The sequence below is a fragment of the Lycium ferocissimum genome, chromosome 7, assembly GCF_029784015.1.
Source record: "Lycium ferocissimum isolate CSIRO_LF1 chromosome 7, AGI_CSIRO_Lferr_CH_V1, whole genome shotgun sequence".
NCBI classification, from domain to species: domain Eukaryota; kingdom Viridiplantae; phylum Streptophyta; class Magnoliopsida; order Solanales; family Solanaceae; genus Lycium; species Lycium ferocissimum.
The window spans coordinates 35,477,746-35,492,866 of NC_081348.1; the positions used below are offsets into that span (position 1 = coordinate 35,477,746).

Consider the following 15,121-nt stretch of genomic DNA (forward strand, 5'->3'; position numbering starts at 1 on the left):
TCATGTTATTTAGCATAATTCAGGATGAGGAAAAGAGACAGACTGCTGCTTTCATATTCGATCTTTTTAACGTTGAAGTGCTACTTTCATAATTTAGCATAAGCACAGTTTGGGCTGAAAGCAATAGCAGTATTTTAAAGGCAACACGAGACATTCTTGGCCTACGTTTAGAGCATTTTCTTTGCTTGCTTTTGGTGCAACATAACTTTTGTACAGGATGTAAATGCCATTTTAGGTACTAACGAGGAATTGCACAATCTATAACTCTGTTTGGTAGCACTAGCTTAGTGCTATTCTCTCTATAACAAAATTCTTTGTTACTTATCAGGTGAAGTATATCTGTAGTAGCCTCTTTTTTTTCATTACTGAGAAATTCGTCTACGGCCAACTCTTAGGACCAACTGCAGCCTTTGAAACTTGGTATAATGGGCCCGTCCCTCTACCCTTCCCCACTTAAATACCTGGCTTGATGCTGGTTTTATCTTGAAGTGACAATATGTCAGCAACATTGTCCATCTAGTCAATAGTATTCTCCTTCTCCACATTGATCAATCCGCTTGCTTAAGCTACATGCCGTAGAGCCCGTTAATCTGACCTGGAAGCTGAAGTGGGTTCATGATTCATCATTGGGGCAGTATTTTCTCTTAACGGTACATGGAAATGTACCTTGCTAATGCGGGACGCTTTGTGCACCGGATTGTCTCTTAGTACATGGAAATGTAGATGGTGCTTGGCTGTCTAAATCTGCCAATTTGGCCCCTGATGTGTTTTCGTTTGTGTTTGTCCTTTCTGTCTGTGCCTTTATGTTTACAGTGGAGTTATAAAATATCTCACATAGAATTCATCAATCGATCAACTATGCCTCTATGCCTCACCTTTGCTGCAATATTATCTTGGTACTGTTTATTTTTACCTTAACAAAAAATATCAGCATGCCTCAACTAAGTAGTTGGTTTGACTGCACGATAAATTTTATCTCCCAGAAACAATGATAAAAAAGTAATAATGAATATTCACTGTTCTGTTTTTTTATTGTACTTAAGTTCATAACTTTAGGTAATAGAATAACTTCTTTACTTAAAAAAAGATTCGGTCTTCTCCCTCTTTTCATTAAGTTTTTTCGGTTTAATACAGTAGGAAGAGTTTGCTATTATTGTCAATCGGATGCTTTTTCTTTCTTGATTATATTGATGAATTAGGCATTAGGGTTGACGTTTGTGTAACTCTACTATTCAACAACCTACAGATCCCGGATGATAGCTTCAAGTAGGGGTGGGCGTTCGGTTTTTCGGTTCGGTTTTATCAAATTTCGGTTTGGCTATTTCGGGTTCGGTTTTTTGAAGGTGGACACCAAACACCGAACCAAACTAGTTCGGTTCGGTTCTTTCGGTTTCGATTTTTTAAAGTTCGGTTCGGTTTCGGTTTTTTCAATTCGGTTTTTTTAATATAATATTAGAAGCGATTCCATTGACACTAATTCATATTCTCAAAAGCAATAAAACATAAAACTGATAAATTGAAATCAAAATCAAACAAACAGGATACACAAGAATAGAAAACTATAATCATGACATAGGATTACTAGGTGTTATATACATACAGTAAGAATAATTAAGAAAACACATAAAGGACATACATTAATCCTAAAGAGACATCCTAGTTACCTTTCTTTGTTAAGGATATTTGATTTTTTCAATTGAAGTGGAAAATAAGGGATACAAATGCAAAAGGGGACTTATTACAATTGGGTTTTTTTTCTTTAAACTTAATGGGCCTGACTATTTTAATTTTTTTGGGTAATGTATTAAATTTCGGCGCGTTCGGTTTTTCGGTTCGGTTTTATCAAACTTCGGTTCGGCTATTTCGGTTTCGATTTTTTGACGATGGACACCAAACACCGAACCAAACTAGTTCGGTTCGGTTCGGTTTGTTGAAGTTTCGATTCGGTTCGGTTTGATTTTTCAATTTTCGATATTTATGCCCAGCCCTAGCTTCAAGAGATGGACCTAAGCTCCTCTCCTTTTGCGATTGTTATTCAGGTAACTTATCTCATGACTACTTTCCTAAATGATTCAACTTTATCATCATTCTCATGTCTAAGGCCATTTTTAAATTGAATTTGGAACATAGGAGTCAGAGCAGGGTAGATGGCATGTGCTGACTGTTAGAGGAGTCAGAGCAAGGCCATTTTAAGCATAGTCCTTCAAATTGCGAGTCCGGAGTCAAAATGCCCCCAAAAAAATCATTTTGAACCAAAATACTCTAACAAAAAAAAAATGTTATAAAAAGTACCTTTAGCGCAAGAATTTATCGCGCTAAAGCGATTCACGAGACGGAGCCGTTAAGCGCTTTAGCGCGTATTTTCTTGCGTTATAGAAGCAGTTATAAAAAAAAATAAAATCTATAACGCAGTAAGATACTGCGTTATAGAAACAGTACAAAAAAAAAAAAATTGGCCAAATTTATTTTTTGCAACACTTAGTGTTTTTTTTTCCATACTTTGACCAATGATTAGTCGTGTGTCAAGACTCCGAAACGTCAATATTTTATATAGATTCTGATTTTTCTTTTTGCATACAATAATGTAGGCTCAATACATCAAGGATACGTAAACGTTCGGATCGTCATTTTAGGAGTTGAAAAGGTGCCCGAAGTAAGTTTTATTTGTAAACTTTAGGTTTAAGTGTTCTATATACATAGACGTCCATTTTTATTTGAAGACTTGTTGTCATTAGCTTAGGGTTTTTTATTTTTAGGGTTTAGATTTATTGAAAATAAAGTCGTTGCCAAAAGGTTTTTAACTGCTTTAGCGCAGTAAAAGATTTCTTTTTGTTTGTATAGCGCAGTAAAATAGCGAGCACTAAAAAAAAAAAAAAATTGACCAACTTTTTTTTTTTTTGCAACACTTAGTGTGTTTTTTCATACTTTGACCAACGATTAGTCGTGTACCAAGACTCTGAAACGTCAATATTTTGTATAGAACCTTATATTTTTTTCTGCGTACAATAATGTAGGCTCAATACATCAAGGATACGTATACGTTCGGATCGTCATTTTAGGGGTTGAAAAGGTGCCCGAAGTAAGTTTTGTTTGAAAAAATTTAGTGTTTGAACTTTATATGTCGAGAAAATTAGTCAGCTTTATTTTCAAAAATTGAAACCGCAGAAGTGAAATTGACATTCACAGCTACATTACCCCGGGATTTTTACGTTGAAATCTATTGCGTATCATCATCTTATAAGTAAATAAAACTGAAAATTTCAGGCCAATTTGGGAGAAAATTGAAATTGAATCGGATAAAAGGTGTTTTTTTAAAAATTGGTTCGGCCAAACTGCCTTGTGGCGGCGGTTTGTCCGCATAGATCTCGAAAAAATACGCAAGTTCAAAAAAAAAAAAAGCGTAAAACGGACGTCCGAGCGCAAAGTTATGACCATCTAAAGTTTGACCACTTTACAACTAGTTTTTCTCCCTATATTTTTTAGAATTATATTTATATTCAAAATAAAGTTATGTCTTGATTAAAAAATAATACGCTTAAATCAAAACCTTAAAAAATAAAACACTTAAACCTTAAACAAAACTTACTTCGGGTACCTTTTCAACCCCTAAAACGACGATCCGAACGTTTACGTATTCTTGATGCATTGAGCCTACATTATAGTATGCAGAAAAAAATATTAGGTTCTATATAAAATATTGACGTTTCGGAGTCTTGACACACGACTAATCGTTGGTCAAAGTATGGAAAAAACACTAAGTGCTGCAAAGAAAAGATTTATTAAAATAAGATGTTGCGATCTTTTTATGGAAAAAAGCACTAAGTGTTCCTTAAGCGTGTTATTTTTTAATGCGTAACTTTATTTCGAATATGTTGCAAAAAAAAAATCGCTTAAATCGGACGTCCAAGCGCAAAAAACCGCGTATATTCGAAATAAAGTTACGCTTTAAAAAATAACACATTTAAATCTAAACCCTAAAAATAAAAAACTTTAAGCTAATGACAACAAGTCTTCAAATAAAAATGGACGTCTATGTATATAGAACACTTAAACCTAAAGTTTACAATTCGGGCACCTTTTCAACTCCTAAAATGACGATCCGAACGTTTATGTATCCTTGATGTATTGAGCCTACGTTATTGTACGCAAAAAAAAATATCAGGTTCTATATAAAATATTGACGTGTCGGAGTCTTGACACACGACTAATCATTGGTCAAAGTATAGAAAAAAACACTAAGTGTTGCAAGAAATAAAGTTGGCCAATTTTTTTTTTTTTTTTTGGTACTGTTTCTATAACGCAGTATTTTACTGCGTTATAGATTTTTTTTTTTAACTGCTTCTATAACGCAGTAAAATACTGCGCTAAAGCAGTTAACGGCTCCGTCTCCGTGAACTGCTTTAGCGCAGTAAATTACTGCGCTAAAGGTACTTTTGTAACATTTTTTTTTGTTGGGGTATTTTGGTTCAAAATGATTTTTTTGGGGGCATTTTGGTTCCGGACTCTTCAAATTGCTTTGGTCTCGGGTTTTTAAAGTAAAAGATGTATGTTAAATAATAGAACCAGGTTTATAGCACTGTTTGTTTTGCAGTTACATTGCAGACTTACACCAATTACCGCTCTCGCAGTTCATAATCAATATCACAATTGAACAAGACAAACGGACCATAGTTCTTGGTAAAAGTTCATTATAGTTGAGATTTACAAGGAGAGGAATAATCACTAACTAGAGGAAGCATATTTGAGAGTCACTGGGGCTAGCAGCATCACCAACTATTTCCTGAAGTCTCCCGCATGAAGAATTAACATGTGATGTTAGGGATTATTTTAATCGAGTTTAACATATATGCATTAATAGTGTATAAATTTCTCTATAAGTTTTTTACACCATTAGGTTTAATCGACTTCTAGTAATTACATGAAACTCTGCACAGCAGGCCTGATATGGTAACCTTGAAAATGGAACAATAACATGTTATATTGGTTAAATAGCACTGAGTGTTAAATTTCTTACAATGTATGTATAACTAATCCTTATTCAGTTATTCTAGCGGCACTATAGCTTAAAGATACATGTGTGCATTACCCTTTGACACAATCGATAAAAACCAAACTCCCGATCTCATAGCTAAAAATTGAGGCAAAAGAGGAAAATAGTCGAATTAATTTTTTTTTTATTTCGATTGTCGAAGTAGATTGCATATTTAAACTATCCAAAGTCAATGAACCGAAATAATACAAAATCCAGCCGATTAACTAAATGCAACCCCAAGAATTTGATTGAAAGGGAAGAAAGGAATGTTGATTAGCATCCAATAAGTGAAGTAGCCTATATCCGCATTTAAACTCCCTTAAAAACTTACATAACCTATGAAGGATAACTTTGCTTAAAAAAAAAAAAAAAAAACTCCCCCTCCCCCACGCCCATACGTGTAACCCGATTCTTTGTTACATGTGAGCAAATATTAGATTTAGTGCCTAATATTAGAATGAACAATAATTTCCAAGCTTTGCATGAACATTAATTTCCAAGCTTTGCTGAATTTTATTTTGTGGTTCTTTTTGAAGATTGAAGAGTAGAGCTTGATGTAGGAGCTAGATGTGAGGGTCAAAAGGCTGAAGAGTGGGCTTAGAGCTGAAAGGAGAATAGGATCAACAGGCTAAAGAGTAGGCTTGGATCAAATTACAATTTGTGTAGCTCGATGAGCTGGATTGAGACAAAAGAGGTCTAGCTCGATGGGCTTAGGTGAGCATTATCCTAGGTAGAGAGAAGAAGTTTGTGAGAACGGGCTTACTAAAAGTTTGACTATGATATCATGTAAAGTGAAGGAAATTACACTCAGTGACCTTAAAAATGAGTGGTTTAGAACCTTTGAATCCCGTCCGCTGGCCTCATGGTCTATGGACAAACCCAGTGGCGGAGCCAGGATTTTCACTAAGGGGGTTCAAAAATATAAAAGAATAAGAAACGAGGAAACCAAGGGGGTTCAACATCTACTATTTATATATATATAAATAATTTTAACCTTATATATACATGGTAATTTTTCTCCGAAGGGGTTCGGGTGAACACCCTGGCCACCACTTGGCTCCGCCCCTGGACAAACCTTCAAAGTCAAAAGTCAAAACTTGAAGTTGTCCACGGGGAAAGGGAGGTCAAAAGTTCAAGATCATCCACCTCCAAGACCATTTTTATAAATCACTTATGTAGAAGAATTTGAGCAACCAACCCCAAACCATAAATAATGGATGGAATAACCCATGACCATCTAAACCTTTCTGAAAACCCTTATAAACCGATGAGGGATAAGTGCGCTCTGACCATTTCAAGCAAATAAAGTTTATATCAGCCTTAAGAAATATTGGTTTAAACTTCTTACTGAAACAACTTTGACTATAATTTTTGCTTAAAATATATTCCCGAGAGTTTCCAAGAAATCAATAACTTGCATAAAGCAATTTAGTGTCATTATCCCATGAATTAAGCTAAGCGTGCGGATAATTCTACTTTCTACTTCATTGGAAATGCAATGTACCCAAGTTTTAACATAATCTAAGGTCAAAAGAAGTCACCCAAAACACAAAAGGAGTTATAATAATAATGAACAAAAGGCCCAAACTTTCACTTTGGAGGCGTTATTGCCAAAATTTTACCACAAGTGGTATCTCCACCACCTTGGGCACAATTATACCTTTCATGAATGTGCCCATTTTCATATGTTTACTATAAACTAGTTATATTTCGTACTTTCGATCTAACAAGCTAGTGGTGTTTGACTCAGAAGCTTCATGCTTTGACCTTGGAATTGATATCTATGGGATGCATATATTATAAGCATAATTAGCTATCTTTACTCAAAAGCTACATTTGGCCCCATCAATGATTTCTTGTGTTAGTTTCTCTCTGCCAAATTCATCTAAGTTCCATCATATCCTACCTATACATACATTAAAAAAGAACTTAAAAAGAAAGGGAGTTAAGAAGGGAAGTTTGTTTTCATATTCAGCAATATATATAAATACATGTACCTTCCAATCACTCTTTCTTTCTTCCATTGATGTCTTTATCAGATAAAACCAAAAAAAGAACTTAAAGAACTTAAAGAACAAGTTGAGATAGGGCCATGAAGAGCAGCATGTTTTTGTGCAATCATAATAGCTTTCAATTTGATTTGGTCATTCCCAAACCAAGCAAAGTTCTAAAGAAAGCAAATTATATTGGTGAAACTCATAACGTCAACATATTGAGATGATGGAGTTGCCTTTGCTCACAAGAAACTAACTTGTTTTAAAAAGTGTGTACCTACACATGCAAACTCCCACCTCCCACAAACAACAACCAACTTAGGCAAAAACATATATAATTTAGGACGGATTTCAACTAAATTAAATATATATTTTCAAATTATGCATTATGTGTATATATACACGCGCGTGAAAAATATTAAAGATCGATATAGTATATAGTAAAATTTTTGTACTCGCTGATTCTAGATTCAAGATTCGCCTTCTGAACTTGGGGTAAAAGATGGAGGGAGTTATTTTCTTTTTCTTTTTTTTGTTGTTGTGGGGAGGGGGCAGATTTGCTTGCTTCTTGATCTCTCTTTATGTCAAAACATGTGCAGTTGTTTGTAAATGCAGTCTTGTATAGTATGGGTGAGATGATTAGATATGCTCAGTGCTTACGAGCTAATTAAGCAATGAAATGATTTTATTATACTTCCAGAGGGGGTTTATGTCTTAATCTAATGAACTTCCTCTGTGATTTTGATAACCACCAATGAATTGCTACACGTGGTGACGAAGACCAAACTTTTGATTAGGTTGATATTAACAATTATTTTCTCAATAAGACAAAGTAACAAACGTGCAGTGTCTCAATCTTGGGATTTAATTTGCTTGGTTTTATCTACTTAAATGTAATGGAAATTAACTTCATCAGTGTTAACATCAGTACATAATATATTGGATATTGGTCCTTTTGTCCCTGTTTCCAACTTTCCGTCAATAATACAGTTAATTTGTTTGGTTTTCTCTTTGCACCTAGAGAGTCAAATGGATTTTCTCAGTAAAACTTTTGACTAGTATGGGAATAAATAAAATGGCCCCATGAATATTTTCTTTATAAACTTTTGCAGATTTAGGTCAAAAACAAAAAGCGAAAAAGAAACAAATAGAATGAAGCAGAGACATTTCTTCACATCATTAACCTTTAATGTTTGGTTAACATATAACAGGAGAGCGCTCATCACGTCTTAACAGTAATTAGGACCATGAAAGCACTTCGAATCCCAACGATAAAAAGAGTAATTACTCTTTAGAATCCTTAAAAGTAAACCTTTGAATTCTAAGGTTAGTTTCCCATTTCACATTTCGCAATCACAACAGCACTTTGATTTGATTTTGAGCCCCCTCGTCCTTTCAATTAATATACTAGAATAAAAAAGGTTAAAAAGAAGTCTTTTTTAATTACAAATTGGTAACAATAGAAACTTTGCTTTTACCAGAGCTATCTTCAAAAAATTACCAGAATTAATTAGAATGTTAAAAATTTATATGATTCTCTTTTTTCATTAGTATTTTAGAAGGTTATAAAATATTTGTTGCTATTAAACTAATATTTTTTCCACTATTAATTATACGATAAAGAAGTTATTACTACTAACTTTTTTACACAATTAAATGGGGTCAAATAAAATAGGACGAGAAGAGTATCATTTTCTATAGGCAATTGGTCGCCACTTCCTTTGATGTACTTTCTACTTTATTTTATGTCCATTCACCATTGAGATTTCCATGTTTGTTAACATTATTACTAATAACTTTTCTTACTATTGTATTGTCTTTGTCCACCTTTCAACTTCTATAATCTTCGTCCATACTCCACAGAAGTCTATTTTCACACAAAATCACTTTATTAGTGTGTTTTCTCTGGAGAAATACTTTCCTTGCTGAAGGATATAATCAATTTACACTTTTTTTTAAATAAAAAAAGAAATGTTTAAATTAATGACTTCTTTAATAAATTTAAATTGAAAGCTAATACAAAAATCAAAGTCATTTTCCCTGGTCAATTCAAGTTGAAATTTACGTTCAATAATAGTATTCATATTCAGGGATTTAACTAAACTCTTGACTTGTCAATTCTTTTTTTCTTTCAAGAAATGACACTTCAGTCACTATATGGGCAAAATTGGCGTAATTATAGCGTTGCAATTGGTACTTTCATTTTGACAAATTGACACAATTACCTGATGCAAACTTACCTAATTTCATATGTCATATGTCAAATATATGTTGTAACTGCAAAATCAATATTTCACGACTAGACACGATATGTCTTTTTGATCCTTTTTTTTTTTTTTTTTTTCTTCTTTTCTAAAATTACTATTGTCAAGTCTAGGGGTGTTCATGGTTCGGTTTGGGTCGGTTATTGGTTAAAACCATAACCAAACCAATTTAGTCGGTTTTTAAATATCTAAAACCATAACCAAACCAAGTAAAATAATAACCACCCGGTTTGGTTATTGTCGGTTTGGTTCGATTTTTCAATTTATGACTAAAATGACAATTCAAATATTCTCTCTCTACATTCTTCAAATTTCTTATGAAGCTCTTTTTCCTCACTACCCAGGCGAACTTTGCTGCGTATATGAGGGAAGACATCGATGGCAATGTAAAATGAAAAGAGATAGTAGGGTTTTTACTTTTTACCCTTATGCTTACGACTTATTAGAGTTGGGCTTGGATTCTTTGACTTGGACATATTCTTTTAAGACATGGGCCTTAAAAATACGTAGACCAAAATTAAATTAATAATTAAAAGGTATAAAATATCTTTAATTATTTATGAAAAGTTAATATTATACATATAAATAATTATAAATTTTATGTATATAATTATCGGTTTGGTTCGGTTATTTATTCGGTTATTTTTTACTATAACCATAATCAAACCAAATATTATCGGTTTTTCAAATTTAAAACCAAACCAAACCAAATGTCGGTTTTTTTATTCGGTTTGGTTAAATTTTCGGTTTGGTTTTGGTTTTAACCAAAACTGTGAACAGCCCTAGTCAAGTCTAGAGATTGTTGTAAAGTGTAATGTCTTCATGTATATGGATCCATCACGTGTGTGAAGGTGAGGATGGGAATGCTTACATAAACATGATATTATGCTTACATAAGCAACCACCATAAAATCAAAAAAAAAAAAAAAAAAAAAGAACAGAACAAGAAAAGAAATAGAAAATAAAAAAATGTTCCTTAACTTGGTGACACAAGACAACTACCAAATACCCATCATAGCACATAAAAGCTAAAAAGGCTACTCAAATACTTAGCAGTAGTAGTAGAACTAACATATCAAAAGTAAAGAAACAAGAAAAGAATGCTTATTCTTCTCCCCTTTTGGTTTTGGCCTTAATCCAATAGTTCCTTCACGTGAGAACTTCCATCATATCTCTATTCTCAAAGTTCAAATTTTAATATACGCACAAAGATCACCTAAAAACATAATTATATACTATTTGATTTAAATTAAAAATAAGTAGAATGAATTATCAGGAAAATAAGATAATCAATCTATCCCAACAAATTAATTAAGCTAAGTATAAATATTTTTCGTTCTCAGTGTATATAATTAATTAGTTAAATTCTTTGAAATTTAGCGCTGTTAATCTATACTATCTGTTACGTGAATCCAGTGTTTTAAAAGGCGTTTTTGGGGCGAGCCTCGGGGCGGGGCGTATCAAAAATGCCCCGGGGCGATGGTTCGAGGTGAAAGTCTCAAAAGGCGTATGCCCAGCAATTCAGGGCGTACGTCTGGGCGTTTGGGGCAAGTTTTTTTTGTTGGGGCATGATGGGGCGTAAGCCCAAAAAACTTCTTCAAATTAAAACAAAATTTGTTAAATAAGTCCTTAATATAATCCTCAAATTCTCAAAAGTCAACTAGTAATTACTCAAATATTTTAAAAAGGAACCGAAACATTAAATTTAAAAGTCACGACCTTTTTTTATTGCTACAATGCCTAATATATGTTCTTTTCCAATTATTTATTTTGTCTTGTACTATCTCAAAAAAGTAACGACTGTGCTTGTAAGTAGCGTATAATAGATTGTTCTGATTAGTTTTTTTGTGGGGATGGAGCATATATTTATAGTTTTCTTCAAAATTTTACGCTATTTTATCTATTTAAACATATTTGTTATAATTATATCCTTTTATGAAATACTAAAAACTAAAGTCCCATGAGGCTTACGCCCCGTGCCTCAGGGCTTACGCCTCGCTGAGGCAGACGTAAAACGCCTCGCCTTACGCCCCCGCCATTTAAAACACTGCGTGAATCTTTAAATTATCCTGATGTATCCATATCAAAATATATACTCCGTAACAATAACAGTAGCAAAAAACTGGTCATATATGTATCACATGCACACATGCATTCTTGATATGTACCCATAAACGAATCCGTGTAACAAAGCTATGAATAATTTACAATATTCTATCTGCTACACTGTCTATATATGTAAGTTTTGCATAATCGCGTATTCGGTCACAAACTCAAATGAGCCAATATAAGAGAAAGCATTTAGATAAGTTGAAAGCCAATATTTTAGATAATCATAACATGATGGATACTCTAAACAGTAAATACCGAATAGTGGAATGAGATATATATATCCGAATTGAAGCCAAATAAGACGTGATGGTTTGATTGGTCGAGTAATAAGATATATTCATTTGTTTTTCGATTTGCTATAAGTGCATAATTTGAGATTTATGCAATGGCCATTCTAGTATTCTATGATCCAATTAAAGCGAACGAACTCGAGATTAAGAACTAAGCAATATTATAGCTACAACCATCGAATGGACAAAGTTTAGAAGCAATAGTACGTAGGACCATACTCCATGGCATTATATGGAGTAGACAAATTGCAATGCATGTGGTTGGCTTTCGTCTAGCATTTCTGAATCTCCTACAAATGGCATCATATGGAGCTACCTAAGCACATATTCCATTTCATCGTTGTTTCTCTTTTCTTCATGTTATTGGTGTATACATGGTAATGATTCTCAAATTCCTTTCTGTCAAATACAAAACATAAAATAGCCATCCGATAAGGGAAAGCGACTTTCATATATCGACATTGCATATTGATCTTAATCTGTTACACTGTTTTTTCATTTACTATGATATTAAGTAGCAAATCTAATAAGTTGGCAAGTGCTACAAACTAAATAGAAATGTAATTAACCCATTGAGGTTAATTAGATCCTAGCTTAATGGATCTAATTATACAATAATAATGAAGTAGCTAGGTGGCTAGTGCGGCAAACTAATCTCATCAAGATCATCTAGTGATAGAAAAACTTCATCCAAGCATGAAAGCTCCGTGCCACCATCGTCATCATCATCACAGTTGCGCTCGTATACACGACAAATTACCCATTTACTATAGTCCTGAAAAAACATATAAAAAATATTAAAAAACAACATACTAAGAGAAAAAATTATGCTCTGATCAATATTGTAAAATTATGCTCTGATCAATATTGTATTTCATAGGTTTTAAAGTGAATATACACTTACAATTTTGGAATGGCTTCTTCTTCTAGAAGATGAACGACTACTTCCAGAAGCAGAAGAAGAGTCACAAAGACTAAATTCTTGCATTACCCAATTGGTTTTGTCACCTTCAGGTGGTTCCCCAATGTTAAAAGCATAGTATTTCTTCATGCCAACATTGTCATCACTCGAACTTGAGAATATTGGTTCATCAACTCCCAATGATTTCCAGTATCCATTTTCAGTGATTCTACTCTGTGTTCTCCTGCTATAGAAATACCATTTATTTCCTTCTGCCATTGCTTTTCCTGCCCATTATTATAAATCATGCACAAAAAAGAAAGAAGAACTAATAAGCAAAGATATAACTAAGTAAACATATGTCTCTCTTTGACAGTTTAAACTTTTAGATAAGGTGATCACATAATTCTGACATGACATGTATCATAGCAACAAGCCGTCATGTCTCACCGCCACTCATTATAAAAAGAGAATTTTCATGCATTTGGCCCACAGAAAAGGATCAAATCAGCACGTGAAGAGTCGTGTTGAAAAAATAAATTAAGTAAAGAAAAGTGCATCCTCTCTGTCTCTCTGATAGTTTAATCACAATTTAAAGGTACGATAAGTGATGGAGAAGTGAAAGTAGGGAAATACCATCCAAGTCCCAAGGATCATAAGGGTAAAGACCAAGATCAGGAATGACATCTGGATGGCAAGGTAAGAGAGCAGCCTTGCGGTGGAGAAAATGAACAACCAACTCTTCATCTGTTGGGTAGAACCGAAAGCCAGGTGGCAAGTTCACATTACTATCCCCCATCAATATGTTTGTTAACCAATATAAAACTAAAGAAGGAGGAGAATGAAAGGAAGTGAAAACTGATGATACAATTGAGTACTGGAGATTATATGTATTGGCAGAGAAGAAGGACAAAGTACTGGTATAAAAGATATGGACTTTATATTTATAGACAAAGAAATAGAGAGAGAATATAAAGGATTGACGTGAGAAAGAAGGTGCTTTAGGAGATCATCAACACCACCACCATACTTTCATTTCCCAATTCTGTGTGTGTTTTGCTTCAAAGAAGGTTTTTCTTTTTGAGATATTTAAAGGATAAATAAATAGTGTATTGGGCTGGCGGCTCTCTGCTCCAAGGCGGCGGGTGCGCCTCTACCTATTTATCTGAACGTTTGGATCCAAATCCAATATAATGGGACCTGCTTCTGTTGGATTATGACATCTCCCTAATTAAAAATATAAGTATTCTTTTATTAAAATTGAAATTAGTGACTTAAAAAATAAGACTACTTACATATTACTACAAGACAGTGGCAGAACTAGCATGGAAGTATGAATTCGACAGAACCTAATAATTTTAGATCATATTATATTTTATGGAAAAATCCACTAATATGAACATAAAGGAGTAATAAATTTCAGAACCATAAACTTCAAATTCTAGATTCGCCTATGTTATAACATGAAGTTAATAATGTAAAAAGTATATGTAAGTTAATTACATACTCCTATTTATCACTTTTCAAATGTTTGTTAATCCTTGGGCTAGGCCTATGGTAGGACATGGCTTCATAAAGAAGGTGATTCATTGAACTTACAAGATGATCTGTAAATATTATGTGAGGCTTACCATTGGAAGATCTAAAGTTTATCTGATTATATATCACTATGTAATGAATATTAATAGTTATTTTGATGTACGTAATTCATAAGATCTATCTTGTTGATCACTCTCTTAAATTTAAAGCAATATAATATGTTACAACTTGAGTTTTGACTTGCAGATGCAACTTGTTGAGTTCTTGATTTCTTAGGTACACACTTTGTTGCCAATGGAACAGGGATAGTGATTCATTAAGATTGGATCTGTTGCCTACACGTCCATCAATTTCTTCCTTTCTTATTCTGATCTTCAGTCGGTGTTCATTTGTGGAGAGAATGCGATTGCGTGTATTCATTCTCTGTATGTGTCAAAAGTCTTTATGTGGTGATCATGCAAATATTCGACTTTTCGAATGAGTTATAATTTCTGAAAAATTAATATATCTAACTCAATGGTTTTAGTGAAATAATTTTGTAATTTTACAAGTGGGTAAAGTTAAATGATCATATGAAAACTAACTTGGTTGGAATAATTGCGAGATCTTATGCCTCTTTAACTTTTTTCTCTGACACGGACGTTCCTTAGGTTTAACCCGATTTCTGCTAATCATAGATAACGATATGTCCGCTGTCTGAGAGTTTTCCAACATAAACGTTAATAATAGGAGGTGGGATTATGGCATAGAGTAATTAATTAAACATGAATATTTAGTGTTTATCGACATTGGCGATATACAAGTACCTGGACCAAAATGATGGGTTCTCGGATCAGAACAAAAGTTGGGGTCACATTTGATAGTTGAATCAAGCCTTACAAGGTGCAAGTACTTAATTTTACAAAGGGCAATATGCCTTTTTATTTCGTCCCGAAAATAGATGTACTACCTATACTTATTGGAAAATGTGGGTCATCATCATACTTCAC

At 33.5% G+C, this 15,121-nt stretch overlaps 1 protein-coding gene across 1 annotated transcript; it reads right to left on the reverse strand.

Annotated features, from left to right (window-relative positions):
* Positions 1-12,269: 12,269 nt before the first annotated feature.
* Positions 12,270-13,723, reverse strand: LOC132062776 (NAC domain-containing protein 104-like). Its single transcript, XM_059455274.1, has 3 exons — positions 13,230-13,723; positions 12,597-12,880; positions 12,270-12,467 (listed from the first exon to the last, which is right to left on the reverse strand). The coding sequence occupies exons 1-3, from the start codon at positions 13,390-13,392 to the stop codon at positions 12,330-12,332; spliced, it is 585 nt and encodes a 194-aa protein (XP_059311257.1). The 5' UTR covers positions 13,393-13,723; the 3' UTR covers positions 12,270-12,329.
* Between the last annotated feature and the right edge of the window lie 1,398 nt (positions 13,724-15,121).